We start from the raw sequence: 25,849 nt of genomic DNA on the forward strand, positions 1-25,849 counted from the left end.
AGAAAGAGCATTCAACTTTCTTTCAACGCACTCTACTTCTTTACCCGAAGTACTCAATAAATCTCCCGTAGTTTCTAGTTTCTTCATAGAGTGAGTCAAGAAATCGAAATTGGAGATATGACAGTCAAGTCACATTTCAAGTTACTGTCGCTTACTAAACGGATGAACCATCGTCTGGGCATACAAATGCTTCAAAAATGTAAGCCAGGTATCGCATGTATGTGTTTGAAAAAAAAAATGTTTTGCATAAAAATCCGGGCCTTAGTTATAATAGTTTGACACTCCTTGTTCAGATGGCAGCACCAACTTACTTTATTTCAGTTCCAGCGACCATCACCGTTCTTAAGCTTTAAGCTCCATTAAAATTTCTTTATAAGAAAATACTTACAATATCATATAATATTTCTTTTTGTGTTTTATTGTATTATTGGAATATTTCTTCTAATGTTCATTGCTATTTCCCATGTTCTCTCTTCCCTTGTAAGGTCTCATGCACCGAAATCTGTATGCTCACTAAACACCGCTGAGCAGCATGAGAACAAGTACTATTATCATTACCTTTGAACTTTGTTTATATAATATTCTGTGATCTGTAACTGGTGGTGTAGCATTAATTTTGGAGGACAGAAATATTCAAAATGTAATATATAAGAAAGTGATGCATTAATATGGAAGCAGAAAACCGCAAGCAACAATTGGAAGAAATTAATAACTTCATTGAAAACGCCGATAGTGATATCGAAAGGGTGCTATCAATCTTAGAATGGGATGTAGGAACGTTGTTACAGGTAAACTAAACAGGCATAGAGTAAAAATAGGACTATTTTCGGTGCCATCCTAGTTAAGATAATCATACATTAGTTCATGATTTAAGTAGTTCTTTTGTGTACTAGAAATGTACTAGTACCTTGTGAGATTCCTGAGTGCAGGAGTTAAAACACCGACCAACATGTGCTAGGTCGCCACCGAAAATCACAAATTGTACCTAACTCGCGTAAAGGTACGGCGAAGCTGGTGGGCCCGCACGGGTTGTGTTCTTAGGGAGCAGAAGCCTGAGCATAAGCGAGGATGGTACGGTTACTTAAATTAGAATGCGATCGTCACCTCATAATGATTATGAGGGTTAAATTCCAAAGTTGGGCGTCCGTTTCCAGCGAAATTTTTAAAATTTACAGGAAAGATATGGATAATTTGATCGGTTGTGTGCTTGATAATATATAAGAGTTTCGAAAAATCTGTTTATTTGTTATATATAAGCGGTTATAAACATGGGACTATACGGCGAGCGGAGGGACTACTTGGCGCAAGGTAACCGAACAGTTGCATTGTGGTAAAGAAACGAGCATTTATATTACCAACATGGCGAATGTACAAGGGTAATGAACTAGCAGCTTTAACATTTGTGAAGCAATACATTGATAACGAGCAAAATCTTTTAAAAGTTTGTGAAGAGCACGGAGTAATGAACCTAATAACAAATTGCAGAAAGTGTGCAAAGGAGATATCAGCGAAAAAACTTGACGAAAGTGGACGCCCAACTTCGGAATAAATGCCGATTAGGATTATAATCGATTCGGTCAGCTATTGTTTATTTTTATTGAGTGTGCTTTCACAATAAATCTGTTCGGTAACCTATTGAGGAATAAGGAGACAGAGGAATGCGAATTACTCGATGATTTAGTAGTAGGGAAACGCTGTGTGAGGTCAGAGTTAATTAAAAGTAAAACTATATAGTAGCTTCGTACCTGCAAAGGGTTCTCCCATTTTCTTTCATTCCTCACTGTCTCTTTTAGCCTAGCGGGCATAATCGTAGAACGTAAAACTTGAAGATTTTATTTCATTTTTATTCTCCATATTTATAAATAATTTTCCAGAATTAATAAATAACGTAATTATACTCATGTATGCTGATGATTTAATATTGTCCAAGGTTATCAGAAATTATATTGAGATATTTTTCATAGCTCCTTCAGTCATAAATGACACAGAAATCAATTACAGTTCCGTACTTCAACTTATTTCTCCTGTAAATATCTTCTATTTTTCCGTACTTCAGGACGCCTTCAGCTAAACATAGCCCTTTTGAACAGATAGTTAAGGGACGAGATGAAACGCATTCTTGAGAAGCTGAATCAATTGCAGAAAAGTGCATCCCGATATCTCTTACCGTTCTTGTTCTATAAAAATCGGTATTGAAACCGGAAGTAACATTGAATTTGAACCACTTCCGGTTTGATAGAGTGTTCAGGATAGTCATTTACCTTGCTCTGAGACGTTGAATCCTTTTAAAAAAAAAACATCCTTGCTATCTGTTATCGTTTCTGTTTTGTGGTGATGCGATACGTTGAAACCGGAAATGCCAAATTTGAACTACTTCCGGTTTGAATAGAGAGTTATTGTAGGAGATGGAACCTATCCTTGGAATGCTGAATTGATTACAAAAAACCACATCTCAATATCTCGTGCCGTTTTTGCTCTGATACTTGTCGACAGACAAATGCACGGACTGACAAAGCCGTTCCATAAGACTTCCGATATTATGCATAGCATGGTTTGGGAGTCTAATAATTAACATAAAGTAGCATCATTACCACGTGATCCTCCGTAAGAGAAACACTGCATACAGTATATACTCTCCAACGCCTTATGTGTAGGCCTACTTTCCAAGATACAGTGAAATAGCGCTCTTAAGTCTGCGAGCTATTCATGTACCTTCGTTTCCTCACGCTTCCACACTTCCAACTGAATTATTTGGTCTAGGAATTAATTCGTGCGGTTGGTACGCACACATTGAAGCTGTAGTACAAACACAAAATACATAAATACCTTAAGAAAAATATTGTCCATCGCTAGCCACCACTTTCGCCCATCTGTCAGGCAATGTACGGATTCCGTGGCGAAAGAAGTCCTCATCCTTGGAAGCGATCCAGTCAGAGACCCATGTTTCGATATCTTCTGAAGAAGTAAACCGCTGTCCAATCAAATCGTTGTTCATGCAATCGAACAAGTAGTAGTCCGAAGGAGCAACGTCTGGTGAATACGGCGGGTGGGGTAAAACTTCCCATCCGACATTTTCTAAATAGGTTTTGACCGGTTTTGCGACATGTGGGCGAGCGTTATCATGTTGAACAATAAGTTTATCATGTCTGTTCTCCCATTCTGGTCGTGTTCTGGCCAGAGCTTGCTTCAAACGCATTAATTGTCGTCGATAACGTTCTCCATTCATAGTTTCACCCGGTTGCAGCAGCTCATAGTACACCACACCTTTCATATCCCACCATATGCACAGCATAACCTTTGCACAGTGAATATCTCGTTTTGGTTGTGATGGACCTGGTTTCACCCAGGCCTTTTTTCGTTTAGGGTTCTCGTAATGGATCCACTTCTCATCACCCGTAATAATTCGATGCAGAAACCCCTTTCTGCTCTGTCGTTGAAGCAGCAATTCGCAAATGGTTTTTCGTCTTTCAACGTCTCTGTCTTTCAATTCATGTGGAACCCAATGTGACATCTTTTGAATCATTCCCATGGCTTTCAAGCGTTTGGAAACTGTTGTTTGATCAATGCCTAATGCTGCTGCAAATTGTTCCTGCGTTTGACACGAATCCTGCTCGAGCAATGCTGTCAATTCTTCGTCTTGAAATTTTTTTGGCTGTCCAGCTCACTCTTGGTCTGCCAAGCCGAAATCACCACTTCTAAACCGTGCAAACCACTTCTGACACGTTCGCTCAGCTAGAGCATGGTCACCATACACTTCCACCAAAATACGATGACTTTCAGTCGCACTTTTCTGCATGTTAAAGTAATGCAGCAGGACACCCCGCAAAAACACTTTATCAGGCACAAATTGCGCCATGCTCACTTAACTACAAACTGGTGTTGTTGACGCTTTAATCCACTGCCCTATACTACGAACGATACGCGATGACAGGGGTTTACAACACATGTGTGGATACACGGAACTGTGGGACGCTCCGTTCGTTGCGCCATCTCTTGTCCACCCGCACGAATTAATTTCTAGACCAAATACAAAGCGAGTGTCATTGTCCAAGAATATATGCGAAAATTACAATTCGCCTTTCGAATATGCTTTCGAGTAAGATTTTTCAGAGTCAGTTTTATGTGTAATTCATCTGCGCACTATTTTTGACACAAAGACTTAACATGTTCCCTGTGAGGTGATTCTTGTGATAGGATAATCAGTCATTACATACTGATCGTTAGAAAACAAAGTGGGTATTGGTACTATGGTAATTCCGAACTCAGTAGGACACTCGTGAATAAACAACTCCAACAGCAAGGTCCTTGCAATAATGTGCGTATATTTTTTGTGTTTCTAAGAAGTGACCTGTATAATTGTTAATTAACTTCAAAAGCACCCGTTAAATTAAATTAAATTAAATTTAATTAAAAAAAAACAAAAAAAAGACGGTTTCAACAGCTTTTTGCCATTTTCCTGTGAGCTGATGGTTAGAATTTTTCAGAGCCCAAAAATCCGCAGTGAGTTTATTTGAGGAAAAAGAAAACCCCCAAAAAAAACTTCAAAACTTGGAATGATATAATAACCATAATGTGTTTATAATTACTTTCGTCAACCGTGTTTCATAGTAGACATCTAGTTTCGGAATTGGTTTAAAATATTTATGTATCGAGGTATCATCACCAGAATACCGTTGAAAAAAAAAAAAAAAAAGTTTTGAAATCATGCATAACCAATTTTGTTTGCGATCGATCAAATTCTCTGTATAACAGTGTTCAACTGTAATCTGTTATATAAAAGTGAAAAGGGTCTTGTTTGTGATCGCATCACAGGGAAACGGTTGAACAGTTTGAAATGAATTTATGAACACAGTTGGCAGTACTTTGAGTTAAGTTTTTACATGTTACTTTGATTAAAGGCGCATCGTACGGCGGTAGAGGGAATTCAAAATTTATATTGTAATGTCTACTCTGTAGCGTCAATAACAGTCTGGGATTTAACTCTTTACCAAATTTATTTATAAAATATTTATTACAAGTAAAAGTAAAGGAAGGAGATACTTTTGCACTGAAACCCCTTAGCTCATAACAGTTTCCAGGGCATCTGTAGCAACTTTTAAAATATAGTATTATTAATAACCTTCTTAGCTCATGACAGCCTCCAAAGATTTAAGTAAGGTTAGAAAACAAAGTGGTCTTGAATCTACGGCAGGGTTTTTAAACCTGGGGGGGTCGCGAGAGGGTTTCATCTTGGTCACGAAGATAACCGAAAGAGATAAATAGAATTAGAATCTAATACCGGAAAATATTTTTAAATATTGTTTTGAATTTTGTTCTGATAGCCATATTTTTATTTTTATACATAGTGTTAAGAAAAAAGCTGAAGTGGTAGAGCGTTGGCTTCGCATTCGGGAGGTCGCGGTTCGATTCCCGCTGCCGACCATTCTCACTGGAGTTTTCCAGGGTTTTCCAGACTGGGCAAATGCCGGGATGGTACCTACTAAACAGGCCCTGGCCGAACCTTCCCAAAATGCTTTCCATTGTTGTTGTTAGATATCCAGTGTAAAATGGCCTCAGAGCTGTATCTGGTGATTGTTAAATAAAATTTAAAAAAAAAAAAAAAAAAAGTCTACTAAACATTTTAAAGAAGTTCAGAGTTGTTTAAAGATCAATTTAAATGTAAGAGGTACGATATGAAACTAATAAGAATTTAAATACAGAAAAATACTATGCAACAAAACCTGCATATTGAAATACAATTAAAATTGAAAGCTCATGAGAAAGCTGGGCATGATGTGATTTCATTAGTACGGCAATGTTCGGTTCAGTCTTCGTGGCGCATATTACCAAGTCATTTAAAATAGTCAATAACATTTTTAAAAATTGGTCTAGTTTTCTAACCAAAATTAGAAATCACTTTTTTTTTTTTTTTTTTTTTGTGCCATCATATGACCCAAAATTAAGGGAGTTATGAAGTTTTAAAATTTCAAACGGCCTCCATTTTGAAACAATATGACGGATCGGATTCGATATTTGTAATAATATATTGAATGAACTTATCAAATTTGGTTTTAATACGTTCGTTTTTAGGGAAGTTACTGATCTACTATTTACAAGAAATGGATTCTACTATTGTGGAAATTGATGAATGTGTGAGATCTTCGCAATAAGTATATTAAAAATCCCACACAAGCTTGTTACAAACCAGAAATTATAAGAGGTTTCACTGGGAAGAGGATGTAATAAAATGGGGTCGTGACAGGAATTAGATTGACAACCACTGGTTTAGGGCGACCTCAGGAGCAGGTGTGGACTGTGCAATCAGTAGTCAACTAATAATTTAAACGTCTCTTAGTCATCTTTCATAGGTGACTCCTGGATGGTTCGTTCCTCCTCAGGTTCCGTCGTGCTGTCTTTATGTCTTCTTGTTTATTTTATGTATCGTATGCATAAATTGATGATTATACATATCACGTTTTTTTTAAATATAACATGTGCTCAATAACATAATGCACAGTAAAAGGTAAAAAAATCCTTACAATATAGATGAAGTTAGAGTTTGTTACGAGCTCACCAAGTTAGGAAGATAAAACTCGGTGTATAACATATTAAAAGTAAGTGGGCACATGTTCAAGCGTGTTTGAAGATTTTCGTTTTACGTGAGGAGGGCCATTTTCTATTAATTTCTTAAACGAGAAACGGTTAAACAGTTTGAAATGAATTTGGGAAGGTAGGTAGTACGTACCTTGAGTTGGGTTGCTTTGATTAAGGGGCGCATCTTAATGGAAGTAGAAGGATTTCATAATGCAGTATCTCATAATCCCATCAAATCACAAGGGATTCATAATGCAGTATTTTGTGAGCCCATCAAATCACAAGGGATTCATAATGCAGTATCTCATGATCCCATCAAATCACAATGGATTCATAATGCAGTATCTTGTGAGCCCATCAAATCGCAAAGGATTCATAATGCAGTATCTCATGAGCCCATCAAATTACAATGGATTCATAATGCAGTATCTCATGAGCCCATCAAATCACAAAGATGAAATTAGGTATATGAACTTCTCATTAAAAATAAGGAGACATGTTTCTTCTCATTTTAAAAGAAAAATCGTTTTAAGGAACGAGGGCATTTTTTAAAAAAAATATTTCGTCACATTTAAATCGATATTGCCTATTTGTGATCGCGTCATGGGGAAACGGTTGAGCAGTTTAAAATGAGCTTTTGGTTATAGTTAGTACTTACGTCAAGCTGGGGTTTTATCATGTAACTTTGCATAAAGGGTTATGCTAAGGGGGAAGGGGGTTCAAAATTAATGTCAGAAATAGAATATCTTATGCAGTTCTTGTATTACACTTTCATTGATAGGCATATCCTGAAGGGGAGAGAAGGCTGAAACTTTTTTTGTTTTTTTTTTTGAACCTAACTCTGTCCTTGCAAAGAACGAGCATTTCAGCTAGTCTGGTATATAAAGTATTGCGACCACATTCTCTTTGTGTTTATACTACGTACTTCTGTATTAGTACAAACATAATAAAATGTCTTTCTGCATGTGTTAGTTACTTACAAATTGAGAACGCTTCACTGAAACAAGCAAATTACTAAAGATATACCTCTATCTTTTCAACACTAACGTCAATCAGGTTGTGAAACTTTGGAATTTTTATTGCGTATCTGTTGATGTGGCGTAGAGTACAGTTATTGTATGTTACAAAGGCCAAGGGAGGCGATTATGCACTAAGGCTAAGGCAGTCGGTGATGATGAGGGATGACAATCGAGTGCCGTGAAGAAAATAGTAGGAAACGGAAGAATTCCGAGAAAGCCCCTGCACATAGTGTTTGTCCACCATAAACCCCACTTAGCGGGCTGGTATCGAACCATGAATCTGCATCAGAGTTGAGCCACGGAGACCGCACAAGGGAATTCCAAAGTTTCATGTTGTACAATAGAACATGAATGCTTAAATTGTATTTTAAGTAGGAATGTGGCTTTAAATATACGCACAAAATTTAGTAAAATCCAATTTTGCCCAATAAAATCCAAGTTTACTCAATAGAACTCACTGGGCTGTTTTTTTTAATAATAATAATAATAATAATAATAATAATGATTGTAATTTCAATACTCTGGGACTGACCTACGCTGTTACTGAATTACATTTTGAGGTAGCCTCTTATCCATGAAAACGATCTGGTTGCTGACAAGGGAACAACCTCATTTTTATTGCTTTTGTGTCTCCGTTTAATATAATGTTAAGTGTATTTACCTTAAATTGATGAAATAAAATAAATAATCGTGTGTGTAACCTTGTAAATTAAACGAAAACACTTAACTAGTTTACCCTTGTATGAAATATTGTTCAGTGAGGTAGAGAAATATGTAAATAATAATAATAATAACAAATTGTTTGCTTTCACTAAATTAATATCATGTAATACTTTGGACCAGCACTTGTATATGGGACGCGATGGCTCAGTGATAGAGTGCTTACTTTGGTGCGTAAGGTTCCTGGCTCGATCCGCTCCTGCGGCAAGTGGGCTTTGTAGTAGACACGTAAGTGAGAGGTTCGTCTGTTTTCTTTCACATTCTTCATTCCATCTTTATCACCGTCTCCTTTAGTCTCGGTGCATAACCGTGGAATGCTAGACTTAAAAAAATAAAAAAAAAAGTACGTACACATATTCTAAGTAATGTCTTTACGGCCGGAAACGTTAGGTTAGATTAATTTTTTAAATATTTATTTTATTACTTACAAGTTTATTCTTTTCTTTGTATAATACTGGCCATTAAAGAGCGCTAATTAAGAACAGGGTGTCTATCGGTCACGAAAGTCATGAAAAAGTCACGAAATCAAAAAACGGTCATGAAAGTCATGAAAAAGTCACGAAATTTAGCTTTTGGGTCATGATTTTTTTTTATCTGTACAAATATAAGTGCAGACCGGAAAATTTTGTTCTATAAAACGTCAAAATTCACCACCAAAAATGTCTATGGTCGGTTTTAGACGCTACCAAATCGAAACCAAAGTATGTTTCTATCACATGTATGCAAATTCGGCCTAATTTGCACTTGAGAATGTTACGAAATTTTATGGTTTGGTAAAGAAAAGGTTACGTAAAAGTCACGAAATTTCATTTTGAAAGTTTAGTAGACACCCTGAAGAATGACCAATGGCAATCTCAGGTATTCTTTAGAATATTGAGAAAGAGATTCCAGTTGATTTAGGTTTACAAGAGATGCTGTGTAATGGTCTCTCAGCAGAATTGTTAATCTTGGATTCAAGTACTTCTGATTTCGATTTTCTATAGAGGCTGCCTTCACTACCTTAAAACATCTAACGTGACGCATAAAAGGGCGAAACAAATTCTTCGGCAAGATATATGTAGAATTATATTTGTAACACACTTCCTTGTGTTAGACTGCAAAGCTTTTCAAAGAGAGGTGGGTAACCATTTTGTTTAACAAGATTGTGCATAATTAGTAGTTCTTGGTCTGTGGAAAACTGTTATTCATTCAGTTGCATCTACGAGTAATAATTACTGTTTATGATATAGCTAGTCGGACACACCGTTACCTGGAAGTTTATTTTACATATTTCGTTACATTAATTTTCTTTTTAATTTTTTTGCTTTTGCGTGAGTTTGACAGAAGATACACAAGTCTAAGGATTTTCTATAATTGGAAAAAAAGAAAAAAAAGACAGAAATGTACAAAAATTTATTGATTTTTCTCAGGTGTAACTTGCAGTGTAGAATAATGTAGAATCATGTAGAATGTACAATCAAGGCTGGCCAATGGAGACGAACGAATTTTCCTTGAAATATAGCAGATAATTATCTATAAAAATCTGTCGTTAGAGAATATTGAGGTGAGTGGTAAAAATATAGGGTCAGTAAGGGTAATTATGAGACAGATTTCACAACTTTTCATGTTACTCAGCTTACATTAGTTTTGAAAGCAGTTAATCTAGGCAGCAGTTTATGGTGCCAATAGAGTAACAATTTGCTGCCAAGAAATTTCCTGTCATCTCATAAGTTGATGAATAAATGTCAAATTTGTGCTGTCTGGTAATTTCCCTCCAAAAGGGTAATTATGAGACACCGGGTGGGTAATTATGAGACATCTGTTGTTTCCAGCTTTCTGTATGTGATATTGAGGTATGAAGAAGTCTAATATGAGACAAAGAAGTCTTCGTTATTTTGTGTTTATTACATAAAGATATACAAATATTTGACTGAGTTACAGCTCACAGATGACGAGAAGAACCCTAGCAGAAGTAGTGTGACGTAGGTATGAGTTCGCCAACTTTTCGCACGGGAGTTTCAAATGACACCACAGAATAGCACACATATAACTTTACCCGGAGTGGCAGACGACATTTAAGTATAGACCACACCTCAAAAACCGAAAATGGACTTGACCGTGTCGCTGACCTTTTCCCGCTACCCCTGTTTTAGGGTTCTTCTCGTCATCTGTGAGCTGTACACGAAAATAACAGAAAGAAAATGGGAATAGCTACTCATGTTACTCTAACATTTTGGTGAGTTGACTATGATAGGCCTATAGGCTAATAGCCCATATTAGATAGTTTCAAGATACAAAACAGGCTTATGAAACAAATTTAGACCAAGTTCTAGACTGTTCACTAAAAACAACTTAGGCTAATTCTATTTCTTAATGTTTTAGTATATAGATATGCAGCCTAGGCTATTTTCAACAAAATAATGTAGATCTACAATTTAAAATTTACTAAGAAACAAGATTATAGGACTGCCTAAACTATAGAATACAGTTTTTTTTTTTTTTTTTTTTTTTTTTTGTTGTTGTTGTTGAAACAACATACTAGGATACAGAGACATATTCCAGTTATTTCTCAAATACATTATTCTAGTATGCGTCTCATAATTACTCTCCATGTAAGCAAAATGAGATACAACAACAAAAAAATAAGTAACTCTGAAACGAAGGCCCAAGGGACAAATTCAACTTAACCTATAACTGCTGACCTACCAGACTTCCACCGACATCGATTGGTTTTAGAACAGTGATGTTATTGCACCTGTAAATATGAAAGTTAATGGTAGGATTTCAAATTTCAAAGCAAATTTTTTTGAATGAGTTTGTGTCGAGGAATTTGAAGCTTAAAATATACAAAACGATAATCATGCCTGTTGTTCTGTATGGTTGCGAAACATGGTCACTTACTCTGAGGGAAGAACATAGACTGAAAGTATTTGAGAACAAGATCCTGAGACGAATATTCGGATCCAAGAGGAACGGGAATGGCGGAAACTTCATAACGAGGAACTACATAAGTTGTATTGTTTACGCAACATTGTTAGGGTCGTCAAGTCTAGGAGGCTTAGGTGGGCGGGTCATGTAGCTAGAATGGAAGAAAGTAGAAACGCTTTCAAAGTCTTGACTGGAAGACCAATCAGAAAATGACCATTGGGAAGACCTAGGCGCAGATGGGAGGACAATATTAAGATGGATCTCGTAGAGATTGCAGTACAAAGTAGAAACTGGATGCAGTTAGCTAAGGATAGAAGTCAGTGGAGAGCTTTTGTGAACGCGGCGTTGAACCTCCGGGTTCCATAGGCCATAGAGTTAGTTAGTTTGTTAAAAAGATTGGTACATCCAAACTTTTGTAAACAGAAACTTAAAAATGTAGATAAAGTATTATTAAGGATGTTACTAAATGCCTGTGCTTTTAATTTGTATTTATCCTATAGTGGTTGAAGATTATAGAGGGGTGTCTCATAATTACCCTCACTGACCCTAAATGAATGTTCTCTATCTTTAAGTAACTTATGTTGAATTGTATGTGGTAAGTGAAGGAGAAGAAATATTTAGAGAGCTTCGAAATGTGGTGTTGGAGGAAGATGGAGAAGATAAGATAGCCAGAAAGAGTAACAAACCAATACGTTTTAAAACGGAAAGGAGAGAAGAGGACGCTTCTAGCCACTATCCTTCGTAGAAAGGCCAATTAGATTAGACACATCTTGCGAAGAAATTGTCTTATTCACAATGCTATAGAAGGAAAGCGAGGAATAGGAAGAAGAACACAAGTGATCGAGGACTTGAAAATTAGAAGAAAATATACTGAGTTAAAGGAGGAAGCTGGAAAAGTGGAAAAAAAAATTTCCAGGCCCAAACTGAAAATAATAATAATAATAATAATAATAATAATAATAATAATAATAATAATAATAATAATAATAATAATAATAATAATAATAATAACAACTCATTAGTCCCAGGATCTGCCAATAGGCAGAATACTTAATAAGTGAAGGAGATAACGATTTTATATCACACCAAATCCTCTGTAGTAAAAAGAATGAAAAATGTACGACTGGGTCGAGATTCGCGGAGATCTGCGTTCAAATCACAATCCAGTCGTGCATTTTTTCACTCTTTATATTTTATGTAAGGAAATTATAAAAAAAAAGAGCTAAGTGAAACACTTATTCTGTAGCTTTGTTCACCAAATTACGTCACTTGACATTAACTATCGAATCACTTCATAAACGCATTTTTTACTTTTGGTGTAAAGTGCAAATTATTTCGATTTTAGAACCCTGGCATCAATAATGGAGAATGTGTTTATAAAGTGATTCGATCTTCATAGCCACAGGATAAGTGATCGAAACCATCCAGGAAATCTGTTACATTAGCAATTATCGAAGTGTTTCACTTCGCTGCTTAATGATTCGATCAAAATAATTCGTCCATTTTTGTCTTAATACATATATATGAATGGTCTGAAATTGCTGTATTTATAATAGAAACAACCTTCTTGCGTTTTTAAATTTTCTAATGAGTGAATGTACTTATATTTCAATTGCAGAGCAACGAGCAAATGGTTCTCTGTCCTTTGAATGCAGAACATCGTGTTCCGTCTCGGCGTTTGGAAGATCATGTCGCAAAGTGTACATGGACAGCAGAAGGTTACCAGCAGGATGATATTCCCCTTCCAGCTAGTTATGCCGATAGCCAAAGTCATTCCAGCGTTACGATTGGTAAGACTATTATTCAGAATGTAGAATGAATGAAGTAAGAGTATCAAACTTCCCTTATTAATTGCGTCTTTAGAGTTTATCTCAACGGGTTTGCTCAATTTAATTCTTTGGTCTTTCACTCCAGGGTAAGTCACTGACATAAAAAATCGATTCACTTTATGAAAACGTTATGTCCGTTGGGTGCAAGGATTCAAAACTGTGGAATGAAACCTCTTGATGAACTGATAATTTATGTTGGGAAAATGCTTTAGGAGATTCCTTGAATCAGGTACTTGTAATTTCATGATTCGTCTGTAGAACAACAAAATGTGAGGCTTATTAAGACACTTATAAGGGAAGTGGTTGAAAATTAGTATCAAAAATACGTCAGTGGACATATCTTTTCTGACCAAAACTTGTAATTTAATGATACCGCTATGTAGATTTAGACTTCAGTATAATACATACCAAAAATTTCAAAAAAATATTTCATTGTTACAGAAATACATAGCTTCAAACAATGCAAAATTGCGCTGCTTACGTCACGGAAACAGAAACAAGGTGTTTTGGCATGACGTCATATATCTGTTTCCTTCTCTGTGCTTTATTGAAAGGTTTAGGGAATACTATTACAGTTTTTTAATGTAAACTACAAACAAATTTAGTGGAATAGTGAAAGAAAAGAGAGAAAATAAGTAAAATCCTTATTATATATTAATAACGTATTAATAAAATTATCCTAGTTTAAAATATACTAAAAATATTTGGCGTGACGTCATTACAAATACTCGAAATATTTATCAGCAGGATTATTTTATCAGATTATTAAACCAGGAACATTAAGGAGTCTACTACATCAATACAAATTAAAAATAAATGATTTGCAGATTGAAGATATCTGAACCACCAAATAGCTACAAGTAACACAATTCTTTATTTTGAAAACTTTGCTCCCAGTGCTTTGAAAGTTCATGTTGTGTTGGAGCCTATACATTTCTCCCACTCTTCATCGTAACATTGAAAATTTGTCGGCATACATATTATAAATATAGTTAATATTTATGCTATTATACTTACGACTGCAAATCAGGGTTGGCAAAAACCATGGCTTTTATTGAAAAAACCCGATTATTTTGGTTGAAATAATTTGCTCTACGTATTTATATTACATATGGACAGAAATAAGTTTGTTTCGCCTTGCTGTTATTATGCAACGACAGTGTTATGCTGGAAGGGGTCTTATAAGCTTAAAGCGGGATACAAACAGCTTCCCGGCTTATATCCGAGAGAAATTGTCTTCCATTTGGACTCGAAACCGGGACTATTTGGCCACAAATGGAATGAGTCTGCCGACTCACTCACGAAGGACTTTTGATAAAAATACGTTGTATTGATCTTTACATACTTGTCAATATAATTGTCAAGAGTCATTTCAGGACAAAAAGATAAATAGTTGCACAAGAGAAACCATTATACAGAATTACATATAAATCGGAAAACTCCCGCGTTAGCGTTATTACTTTAAATGCAAAGCAAATCCTGTTATTGCTTTGCATGTAAAATCTAAGGTCAACGTATCATAATCAGTACGCTAAAACTAAGGTATTAAGTTCCAAATTTAGTATGTGATCATTCAATAAAATTAAACTGAAGTCCAATCCAAGCTAATGTTGGAAGCTACGTAGACAGTCGATAAATTTTGCCAATGTCTATCAATACATTTAGGCAACCTTTGCTTCTTTATAAAGCAACAAGTATTCAGGCAAGCAAAAACATACTATTTGGCTTCGTTTCGTATGTTTAGGCTTAACATCTTTATGTAATACCGAGGTTATAAAGAAGACTTTCGCTTTAAAGTGACATCCAAACCGCTACTTGGTTTACACATGAAAGAAGGGTTATGTTTCGACCGAGAATTGAATATGGGACACCTTGATTAAAAGGTGAAAAGGAGATAAAACTAATGCAGATGGTTTGGTATGTGGAAACGTCACCATGAAGTTCACCCGATTTGAAGCATTTTTCTTTTTTTTTTTCTTTTTTTTTTTTTTATTATTTTTTGGTTTAAACCAGTTGGTTTAAACCAGCCAACCCTACTACAAATATACCACTTTCTGCACACACACACAAAAAAAAGCTTTAAAAAAATCCGTATCCCACTTCATCCCTTAGATGTTTCTACCATTTACTGTATATATTATCAATTCTTACCATACACCATTGCTAAAACTATTCTTATCTTAATGGTATAAGAATAGTTTTAGCAATGGTGTATAGTAACAATTGATAATATATATCGTCCTTACTGTTTTACTATATTTCCACAAGGGAAATAGTTTCACACTTTTTTTTTTGGAGATAATTAATACCTGAGTTTCTATCTTTTCATTTCGATTTAAATACGCATCCTAAGGGAGTGGAAAATAGTGAAACGGAGTGAAGGGTTGAAATATACCTTCCGTATATTTGCTATATATCTACTCTTTCCGTGCTAAAAGCGGGCACATCAGCTAGTTGGTAATATACGACTGTAAATAGGACGAAAAATGAAAAATGCATTTGAAAAGAAAAAGCCAAAGTTTATCTTGAATGATGTTATAATTTTAATATACCAAACTAAACAAAACGTAAAACGTTACAAAAAGAAGTTAGGAAATAGGTGTTCCAAATGTTGATTTGTTTTTCTTTTGTGGCCTCTCCTGAGTTCTGCCGTCTTAATCAGCTTGCCTTTTTTGCCTAGTCAGAAATTCGACAGTATATGTAAAGTTCCAGATACGGTAAGAGGGCTATGATATGTGTTAGAACTGTATGCACATTTCTGTACTAAAAATTGCGTGTATTGAATGTTAAATGAATTCAAGCCTTCTCCTCAAATTTCCTGTACAATATGAAATAATTAAATCGTGTCAGAATTCTTGACTCATTAACTGCAATAAAAAAAAAAAAAAGTACAATATTTGTTTAACACTTAAACAGGTGCATTGGTTATAACATGTACTGTGTCTTTATAATGTGACAATACTGTTTAGAATTTCAACTGTCACTCCAGGTGTTTGTCAGTTGCTCTTTGACAAGTGAGTCTATGCAGTTGAATGTGTTTTATACGCTTTTGAGTGGAAAATATTCTTTGTTTATGCCAAGCGGATGCGAATTGGGAACATAATAACATTAAATGAAAATGTCATTGATTCGAGAGATACAAAGTTAAAATACTATTGTAGCTGAAAAGTTCCTCATAATATATAAAGGTTGGAAAATTCCATGTAGTTGGCAATCCTAAGGATAATGTTAAGTATCATAATTTATGTAGTTTGTAAGTGAATGTCTGCATGTGATTCCTAACCTGCATAAAAGTAAACATGTGGGGGTATGATATTCCCCACGTGCATGCATACAAAGTTAAACTTGTATTATTAAGATTCTATCATCATACAGATTAAAGATACAAGTTTTAGATTACATTCGATTAGTGCCCCAGAATGGTCCACATAGTATTCCCGTTTTAAGCAAAATTAATTTAAACTTTTCTTTTAATTTTGTTGTAGATGAAACCCAACAAGAAGCTATTATTCTGGAAGCCAGAAGACAAAACCCAAGAATGAAAACAGGTAAGATAGACACATAATGGGGAGTACTAGAAGTACTTGAATACCAGCAACTATTTAGATGTGAATCAAATAAGTAGAGAAATGTCGGTGTTACATAAGAAAAAGCTAATTTAAGTTAAGTGAACAATTATTAAAAGTTTTTAAATCTCATTTTTGGTAATAAACATGAAATAATGTTTTATTATCCAATATTTATATGTGAAACTTGGTTTTGTATATTTTAAGTTGCTTTCATTGGGAAATGACCTTAGGTCGAAAGCTATCATACGAAGTCGCTTGATTTTTGTGATTCTTTTTTTTCTCTCGACGGGTTATTTCGATATTCTACTTACTATGAAGAATTATAGTAAAGAAAAAGTAGTCAGTACTTTTAAATTATATAAATATTGTGTTCTTAGTTTCTTAAAGCGCAGAGTGCACAATAAAATAATAATAATAAAAAAAATAAAATTTAAAGAGAACATACCTTTTCAGAGCACTTTGTAAATATATTAGGCTGGTGCGAATGAAATATTCGTGTTTGAAACTCACAGTAGCAACACAACATAGGGATAGACTAAGGATACGCGTTTAACGTTACAAATTCTGCGCACGTCCAGGTTTATTGGGTTGTTAAACAGCGGCGTATGAAAGTGCACCATATAAAACACACAATTACGAGTGGTCCTTCTTGACGAATTTAAACTGAGACATTTTACACAGCAAGTCAAAAAAAACGCATTAGCAACGATATGGACCTGGAATGACAAATGAACGAATTGGTTTATCAGCTGATAAACACAGCTGACAGCGTTGTAAAATGAGCCCCGTGGGCACCTTTGCAACATCATGTTAGGATAAGTGCTCAGGGACACCCGTGGAAGCGAACTCTCGAAAAAGTGTTGGTGCTATTGCAAATGAGCTAGGTATACGCTAGGATGGGCCGAAAAATTGCGAAATAGTGTTTTCAAGTCGTAATACAGCGGAAAAGTTGCGAATTGTGGAAATAAAAAAGGAGTAAAAAAAGAAATAAAATCGGATCATATATTCCGGCGCGCATGTGCTCTAAAGTTTGCCGAATTTGGAAAAATTCATATTTCTACAATACTTTTTATCTTACTTAACTTGTCAGTATTTAAATGTAATAGCTCCAGTCGTATCTTACTCAAATCGATAATAATTTAGAAAAAAAAAATGTTTAAATCGGTCAAGATATTACGCTCGCGCATCTGCTTTTCTTTTCTGAGAAATTCAGGCGCTCATTGTAAGAATTGACAACCATTGTGCTAGCGGAATACCTTGATCAATTTGAACAATTCTTTTTTTTTTTTCTAAATAATTATCGATTCGAGTAAGATTCGACTAGAGCTATTACATTTAAATAAGTAAATACAAAGTATCGTAGAAATGTTATTTTTGTTTTCAAATACGGCAAACTTTAGAGCACATGCGTGACCAGAACATAAAAACCGATTTAATTTTTTCTTTCATTTTTTTTAACTCCTTTTTAGTCTCCCCAATTCGCAACTTTTTCGTGATATTACGTCTTCAAAATAAATTTAGCATTTTGTCGGCCCACTCTAGTATACTCCATACCACTGTCGTTCTGTGGCTCCATTTCATTGCAGACGAGTTAGGCATACACCATAGCACTGTCATTCGGTGGCTCCATGCCATTGCAGACGAGATAGACATACATCATACCCAGGCCCGTATTTATATATTGTGCGCTCCTGTGCTCTAAATGATCTTCCGCCGCCCTCCCCCGCACCAGTATCACTGATAACTGATAAGACAAAATAAGAAAAATAATTGTTTATATTATTTACTGTCTGTAGCGCTTGTCAACTCGAGAACCATAATAGATAGAAACATTACATTTTAATATGTTTTAAAATTCTCCGAGAAATAATCCAAATGGCCTATTGTAGGTCCCGAGGTCACACCTGAGCTGAGATATAGGGGTGCAGAGTCCCCATAAGAATAACATGGGAACATTTTAAAAATAATTGAAAACGACCAATATTAAGCTGAACTCATAGTTTTTGTGGTCACTGAGATGAATAATGACAGATTTAATCCAGTTCAACTTCTAAGTCATACTCCACTGTTCAGGGAAGGTGCAGTGTTGAATTCATAGTTTTCGAGGTCGCTGAGTGTAACGGTATCAGTTTTCATGATGTTCAAGTTCATCCTCACCCCTTGGGGTCGGGGTGGGAGAGAATGACTTTTTAAAAATAATCAGATAAGCTAGCTAATTAGTAACTACTGTAATTAGAGCAAATTAAACATATTAACGTATTTTCTTGCGCGGGACTCTGTGGATTGCTAGTTTTAATTAAATGTTACTTTAGATCTTAAAAAATCCAAAATTTTGCCGGCCCTAAATTCTGCCACCCTGTGTTCGAGCACAGAATAGCACTTAAATACGGGCCTGACCATACCATTATCGTTTGGCGGCTCCGTGCAATTTGCAAAGTGAAAAAGTTGAATTCATGGGTGCCACATAAGTTGAAACTGACCATCAAGAAGCGGCATCTGGAGAGTGAAATTCTCTGAGTGCAACCGGAAAAGTTTCTTCTATCGGATCGTCACTTTTAATGAAAAATGCAGAGCTCCTTCGTGGCTAAGCGGTTAGCGTACGCGCCTTTGGTGTGGGAGACACGGGTTCGATTCCCGGTGGGAGCTCATGTTCGGATTCCACGTTAATCAGGAGGTCCACGTCTCATATAGCCCAGCTGCTGAACGGGACGTTAAACTCAAAATCAACTCAATGAACAATGGATCTGCTACAGTAATTGTAAACGATCAGAGCAGAAATTGGATTTTGATTAAAGTCCAACAGTTTCCATGAAATGAAATGAAATCGGCCAGTTTAACCTCTCACGATTATTTCCTTTAGGCCAAAGAAGACGATGAATGAGGCAAGCAAATTATGATGGAAGAATTGGTAGAGTGAGAAAGTTGGAGAAAATGGGAGTACCCCGAGAAAACTCACGGACACGATGTTGTTTACCACAATCTTACATGGGCGGGAATCGAACCAGGGACCTCACTCACCAGAGGTAAGCGCTCCACCACTGAGCCACCGTGCCCTCCCAGGCCGGTTTCCAGAATTGTTAGGTGGTTATGATCCATGGTGGGGCTGATCCATTATATCTTTGTCTGTCGAGGCGAAGCCATAACTACAGATTGTTCCAGTGTTGAACTCCGTGAAATGCACCACAACTTTACGTTCAAGCATCCAGAAATGTTCTGAAGTTGTGGTGTCCTCATGTTGCACGAAATTGGGCACGGAACTGTGGCGGAAAGGGAGCTACAGACTCTCCGTGAACTGCAGTATGACAGCTCTTGTCATCCATCTTTTTCTTCTGACGTGCCTCCTACCGGTACCATCTCTTCCAGTGTCTTTTTGGGAGGGAAAACCTTCGTTGATGATCTGGTGGTGCAACCCCAGATTAAGAACTTCTTCACATTGCAGACTTCAGATTTATTTCACCATGAGCAATGGTAAAAGTGTATGGCTGCATACAGTGACTGTCTTATAGTTTTCATTTTTTTTTTCGCCTTTAGAATTGATAAAATTCCGTTCTTCGTTCTTCGGTTGGACATTTCATTCGCACCAATCTAATAACGTTAATGCTAAAATCTTGTAGTAGTAAGAAAATATCTTAACTTCCTTGATTTTTATCATTTCAGTGGATGTCCAGTGAGTATTGAGGACACAATTTGAGTGTAGTAAATGTTAAATCATATCCTTTTTGAATATCCTTTTTATTGTAGTTACGGTTCAGCAGTGGACAAAATTATTGAGAAATAAGTTTTTTTTTTTTTTTTTTTTTTTTTTAAAAAACGAAGTTAAGAAGTTAATTCTTCTGTGTGATTGCATTGTGAGTCTCAATTTAGCTTCGTTTGTATTGTCATTGCCATAACCATAGCAAAGAAATGTAAGTACAAATGGAGATATAATGGATTATATATTATCGCCATACAACAAGAAGTGAGTCAGTGAAATGGAGAGAGCACATACAAGTTGTTTGCAGTCATATTGTATGTGCTTTTTTTTCAGTGCTTTATTTTATTTATTTATTTATTTATTTATTTTTTTAACTTCTATGAACACGAGCTTCCACGCGAAATTAGGTTTTAAAAAGGAAAAATTGGTATATGCGTTAATGTCACAATAACTAAGTCCATGTTTTCGTCCTTGCGGTTGCTGAAATTATAATTTCATTAGAAGCAATTGCATTATATTTTGTCAGATATGGTACTTTTCTAATTGATGTTGCATGTACCGATGTCAAGAATTATTGTGAATTGCCTTTATCAGTGCTTAATGCTAGATTGATAGTTCAAATATAATAAGTTTTGTATGCGTTCCTTTCGGGGTGGGAATTTTATTTATGTAGATTTATATATTATAGATTTATATATTTATTTATAGACATATTACGAGTGAAACCAAATGGAGATAGTACAAACTTTAAAGTTCTTGTATTCAGAAGTGATGGCAGATGGCCGAATGAAAGAGGGAAGTGTTAGGAGAATGTATCAAGGAGGAACATTTTTATCAAAGCATGAAATATCTTATATAAGATCATACCTAAATAGAGATTCCATAAAACACATACTTGATGCCAATAATAAGGTAGATCGAAAAATGGATAGTAACCAGAAAAGAACATGGTATAATCCAATCAATAGGAGATGAGATCCCTATGAAGAATTCTTGAAAAGACAAGAAACGATCGAATAAGGAATGAAATAATGTTAAACTCAACCAAGAGAGTTTCCATGGAATCTAAGATTACATTGGCATTAACATGTAGAAAGAAGAAAGAGGATACTTACATAAGGTATCTCTTCACGTGTAAATGACGGAACCACTCATGAGGAAGACTAAGGAACAGATGTCAGAATAAATTACGAATGAATGTGATAAGAATGTGGAAGAAGATAAGAAATGGTCCAGGATGAAGAATTGTGAACTAGAAGAAGTCATTAGAGAGGGCCTGTACACCCAAACTAGGCAGAATGCTGAAGTCGTGAATTTGAATTCAGTTGATTTTGAGTTTAACGTCCCTTTCAGCAGGGGAGGCTGTATGAGACGGGACCTACTGATTAATGTGGAATCCGAACCACATGAGCTCCCGCCGGGAATCGAGCCCGAGTATCCCACGCAAAAGGCGCATGCGCTAACCGCTTAGCCACGAATGAGCTCAAATCGAGAATTTATGATGACTAAAGATATGTTAACCATCTAAGTTAGCATGCTTTTAAACACCTCAATATGGTGTGTCATTTTTGATTTGTTTATATGTTCCTATAATGCATACTTCTATGTTGTATGTAGTCATACTGACTTACCGGCTGCAGTAAACATACCATTGAAAATATAAAAATAATATACATTAGTCGCAATCGCAGGAGGAACCTACAAGACTTGCTATCAATCCAACATCGAGCACTGATTAATGTAATTTAAACACAGTTTGGTATAATTACTAATTGTTGCGGTGAGATGTATCTGTTAACAGTAAATAAAACGTTTCATACGTTAAAAGATCCATAGTATGTGATGAAGAGCCAGATAATTCTTATATGTAGCAGCAAGTTTCGTTCCAATGCGCCGAAAACGAAGTGAGGAGTGCTTCGAAAACGTTCACTGGATGTTTTAACGTATAAAGTGTTTTATGTAGTGTTAAATCTTGGTATGGTATAGGAAACAACTTCAGTAAGAAGGTGTAATTATAAGTTTTAGTTTTAAAACATTTCACAATACAATATCTGACACTATTGACCACTTTCAATTGTTTTTAATGATATGATAATTTTGATGATCGAAATCCAGATACACGACGAAGAAAGTGACTCATGATCAATGTGCGCAGCAACATCCACATAATTGAAGGTGTTCCTCTGAGCGCTCGGAGGTGTAGAAGGAGATCCTGACGCAATGTGTTCTTCAGATCCCAAATTTGTTTCCATGGACGATAATGCTTGTCCATATAGAGCTACTTCTGTCAGCGATTTCCTTGTTAGTGAAAAAAAAAAAAAAAAAAAAAAAAAAAAAAAAAAAAATTACTCGGGTGAAATGGTCATCCTGAATCGAGTCAAACATGGTTGTGATATCAGTAAGCAGATGGATTACAGAGCATCATCTCCGTTCCAGAGATATCCAAGAGCTGAAAGAAGCTGCCGCAAAGAATGGATTGTACTGTGTGTGGATGTCAATAAAACTACTTTTAGTACAGATCATTCATTATCTGTTTCGAAACGTTCACCTTGCAATAAGGACTTTAACACCTGAGAAAGATGGAAGTAACTCCGCGCTAAATAGAGGCTTTATGGAGAGTGGGGCAGCCGTTCTCACCGTAATTCTTCAATTTTGTGTCATGTTTACGTGCTAAATGGGCGTGGAGGTCGGCATTATCGTCAACAACAAGAGGAAGAAGAAGCCATGTCTAGTTGCGTTTCCCTGAAGAAGAGTTCAGGTTTGACATAAACGACCTTCTCTCCTGTCAACTTGTGATGAAGACGTGAAGCAGACGGTGAAGAAAATGCTAGATAGCCAGAACCTTGATTTTTTGCAGAGGGTTTGGACAAATTGGGGGAACGGTGAGACAAATGTGTAAATCTCAATGGGAATTATGTGGAAGGGTGAGGAAGGAACCATCTATGTGTAGTTTACAAATGTACCTTAAAGAGTAAATTTTTTACAGTTTAGGGAAACTTATATATTGAACGACCTACGTAGTGGTATAGTGGCGAATTAGTTCGTCCGTTACCCCACACAATAACTCTTGAAGGAAAGCACATTTTTGAGTTATCTGTTTTGCGATATAGCTAGAGCTATTATCTCAACCGAATTTGTTAATGGAATCAATCCGTTTACATGTTCATGAATAACGGTGACACTAACCTACAATTTGCCTCTTCTTTGTACAGTTTACCAATTTTTCAGAAGAGTAAAAGGAGACATACTATCTACTAAATTTCGGTCTTTAAGTTCTCAGGTTATTGTTATTAAACATAAGAAGCAGAAAATAATAATCATAATAATTTAGAAGTGGTTCAAGAAGTAATCCGAAAGATTATATGAACAAGCAAACAGAGTACACAGTTAATAGTTGGCGCAGCACACAGTTATTTGTTGAAAAATAACACTTGGCGCATCATACTGTTAGTAGAAAATAATAGCACTTAGCGCACCACACAGTTAACGATATTCGATCTTTCTATATAATAAGTTCTTAATTAACTTTCTCGAGGTTCTCGTAACTACTCAAAAATTGCATGTACTCGTATTTTGTGTTTTTCCAAAGTTTCTTCGCATATTTCAAGCCATGTTGAGGAGGCATTTGCTCAGAAGGAAAGAGTTAGATGTAGAATTGGTTATCGGCTATACGGTTTCATCATGTACAGTTGTTTTCTACCGTAGGTAGTGTAGAATGTCACCAGACGTTGTGGGGCTTATTTATGACTGGTCGTAGGATATTCGTTGACAGTTTTGTGTGTTGCATTATTTTTGGGAATACTCCAATTTCTGCTCTTTTTTGTGTGTGTCTGTGGGAAAGAGGATATATGTCAGTGAGTCCTAAATTTTTATTCATTCAGTTATTTCTAGTCTGCGAAAATTAAACTATAAATTTAGCAGTAATGAAAAGGAAGGAAAGGAATGTTCGTAAGTGTAAGGTTGAAATGAGTTTTAGAAATGATGTGTCTTTATACGTACATACTTCGAACCAGAGGTTGCTTCAGGAAGTTTCAAACAGAAGGAAACGTCGAAGGACACATTGACTTGGAGGTTGTATCATTAAGGGGGCAGTTGTTGTCATCATTTGAGTGCTATTTTGTTACTTACCAAAGTGCGGAACTGAACATTTTTGCTTCTGAAACTGTACATCATGAAAATGTCTCTGCTTTACAAACGATGTAAAAACAGTTTTTTTTTTTTTTTTTTTTTAAATTGAATGGGCCAGGTGGTTATGCTATTTTAGAATTAAATACTAACTTATTATGAAGTCTGGAATAAATGGCGATTGTGTTTTTTGGTTCGTTGCATACCACGTTTTCTGCACACTGGTTGCGTGAAGAGACCTGAGACATCACAGTCATCCGATGCCAAACCTCGTGCCTTACTATATGAAAATTTTGCAGTCTGAGGTGTGCTGTAAACATCTACCATCTGGATCATCATCGGAAGGGAGTGACTCCTGCAGCGGTTGGTCTGGATCCACAGATATTGAAGAAAATTCAAAGAAACGTAATGTTAGCTGATTGTAAATACGAGGTTGTAGCATTTAGTTCGAGAATAAGTTGATATTTTACACAATTTTGCTTTAAGTTATGTATATTGGAGGTGTTTTACATGCAGTGTACTTTTAACCTTGTAGTTTCCAGTGCTGCAGATATTAATTTTCCTTGACAAAGATATTCTAGAAGTACGCCTGCTCATGGGAATAATCGTTATGATATTTTCAGAAATATAATCCTTCATTCCTTACTCTAATCAGGTGTTGCAGATGGAGTGGTTAAAAAGCATATTCCTAGGACGGCGGATAGAATATTTGCTGACTTCACATCAGATGAAAGATTAGCTCTCTATGAGTACGTGTTGAAGAACTCGAAGCCATCTGCCGAGTTACCAGTATATAGCCTGGAGGATTTGGCAAATCTCCCGTAAGTGACTTTTTAAATCTTTTTTTCTTTTTTTCTCTTGTTGAACATTTTCTTTTAACGAGTAAAGCTTGATTTACATGTTTTTACTTCGTAGTCTGATTTTCAGGTTTATGCATGGTAGGCCAAGTAAAGCTAGTAACACTATGGCAAAACTTAAAACAATCTGCTTGGGAAGATTTTATCAAGTAGCCAATATTTAATTCTCCGGTATTTTGAATTTTGTCAGAAATAGACATTTCCCTTTTTTTACCGGAAATTTTAAAATGAAACGAAATCTTTTAGTTTAATCTCCCACGTTTATGCCCTTTAGGCTAAAGGAGGCACGATGATTAAGGTAAGTCAATAATGATGGAAAAATTGGTAGAATAAGCATGTGGGAGGAAACGGAAACCCCACGGACATGATGTTGCCCGCCACGAACTTACTTGACCTAGGATTGAACCGTGGTCCCCCCCCTGTCGAGAGTTTTAATCTAGTGCTATTACGTAATTGAACTAGCCTATACATAACATGCTGAATATCTTAGCATATATTTATTTTAACGTCCGACAGGTATGCTCTGATACAAACGGAGATCGTGAAGATAAGAATG

General features: G+C 35.8%; 1 protein-coding gene across 1 annotated transcript in view; it reads left to right on the plus strand.

Moving 5' to 3' along the window:
• The first annotated feature begins 407 nt into the window (after positions 1-407).
• LOC145694534 (U11/U12 small nuclear ribonucleoprotein 48 kDa protein-like) overlaps positions 408-25,849 on the plus strand; it is a 53,329-nt gene continuing 27,887 nt past the window's right edge. Inside the window, exons 1-4 of the mRNA XM_081770848.1 lie at positions 408-788; positions 12,838-13,009; positions 16,534-16,596; positions 25,092-25,257. Coding sequence (XP_081626974.1) covers positions 669-788; positions 12,838-13,009; positions 16,534-16,596; positions 25,092-25,257 — 521 coding nt within the window. The 5' untranslated portion in view covers positions 408-668. The remainder of the gene's footprint in view (positions 789-12,837; positions 13,010-16,533; positions 16,597-25,091; positions 25,258-25,849) is intronic.

The sequence above is a fragment of the Thermobia domestica genome, chromosome 9 (assembly GCF_964235325.1).
Source record: "Thermobia domestica chromosome 9, izTheDome1.hap1.1, whole genome shotgun sequence".
Lineage (NCBI taxonomy): Eukaryota > Metazoa > Arthropoda > Insecta > Zygentoma > Lepismatidae > Thermobia > Thermobia domestica.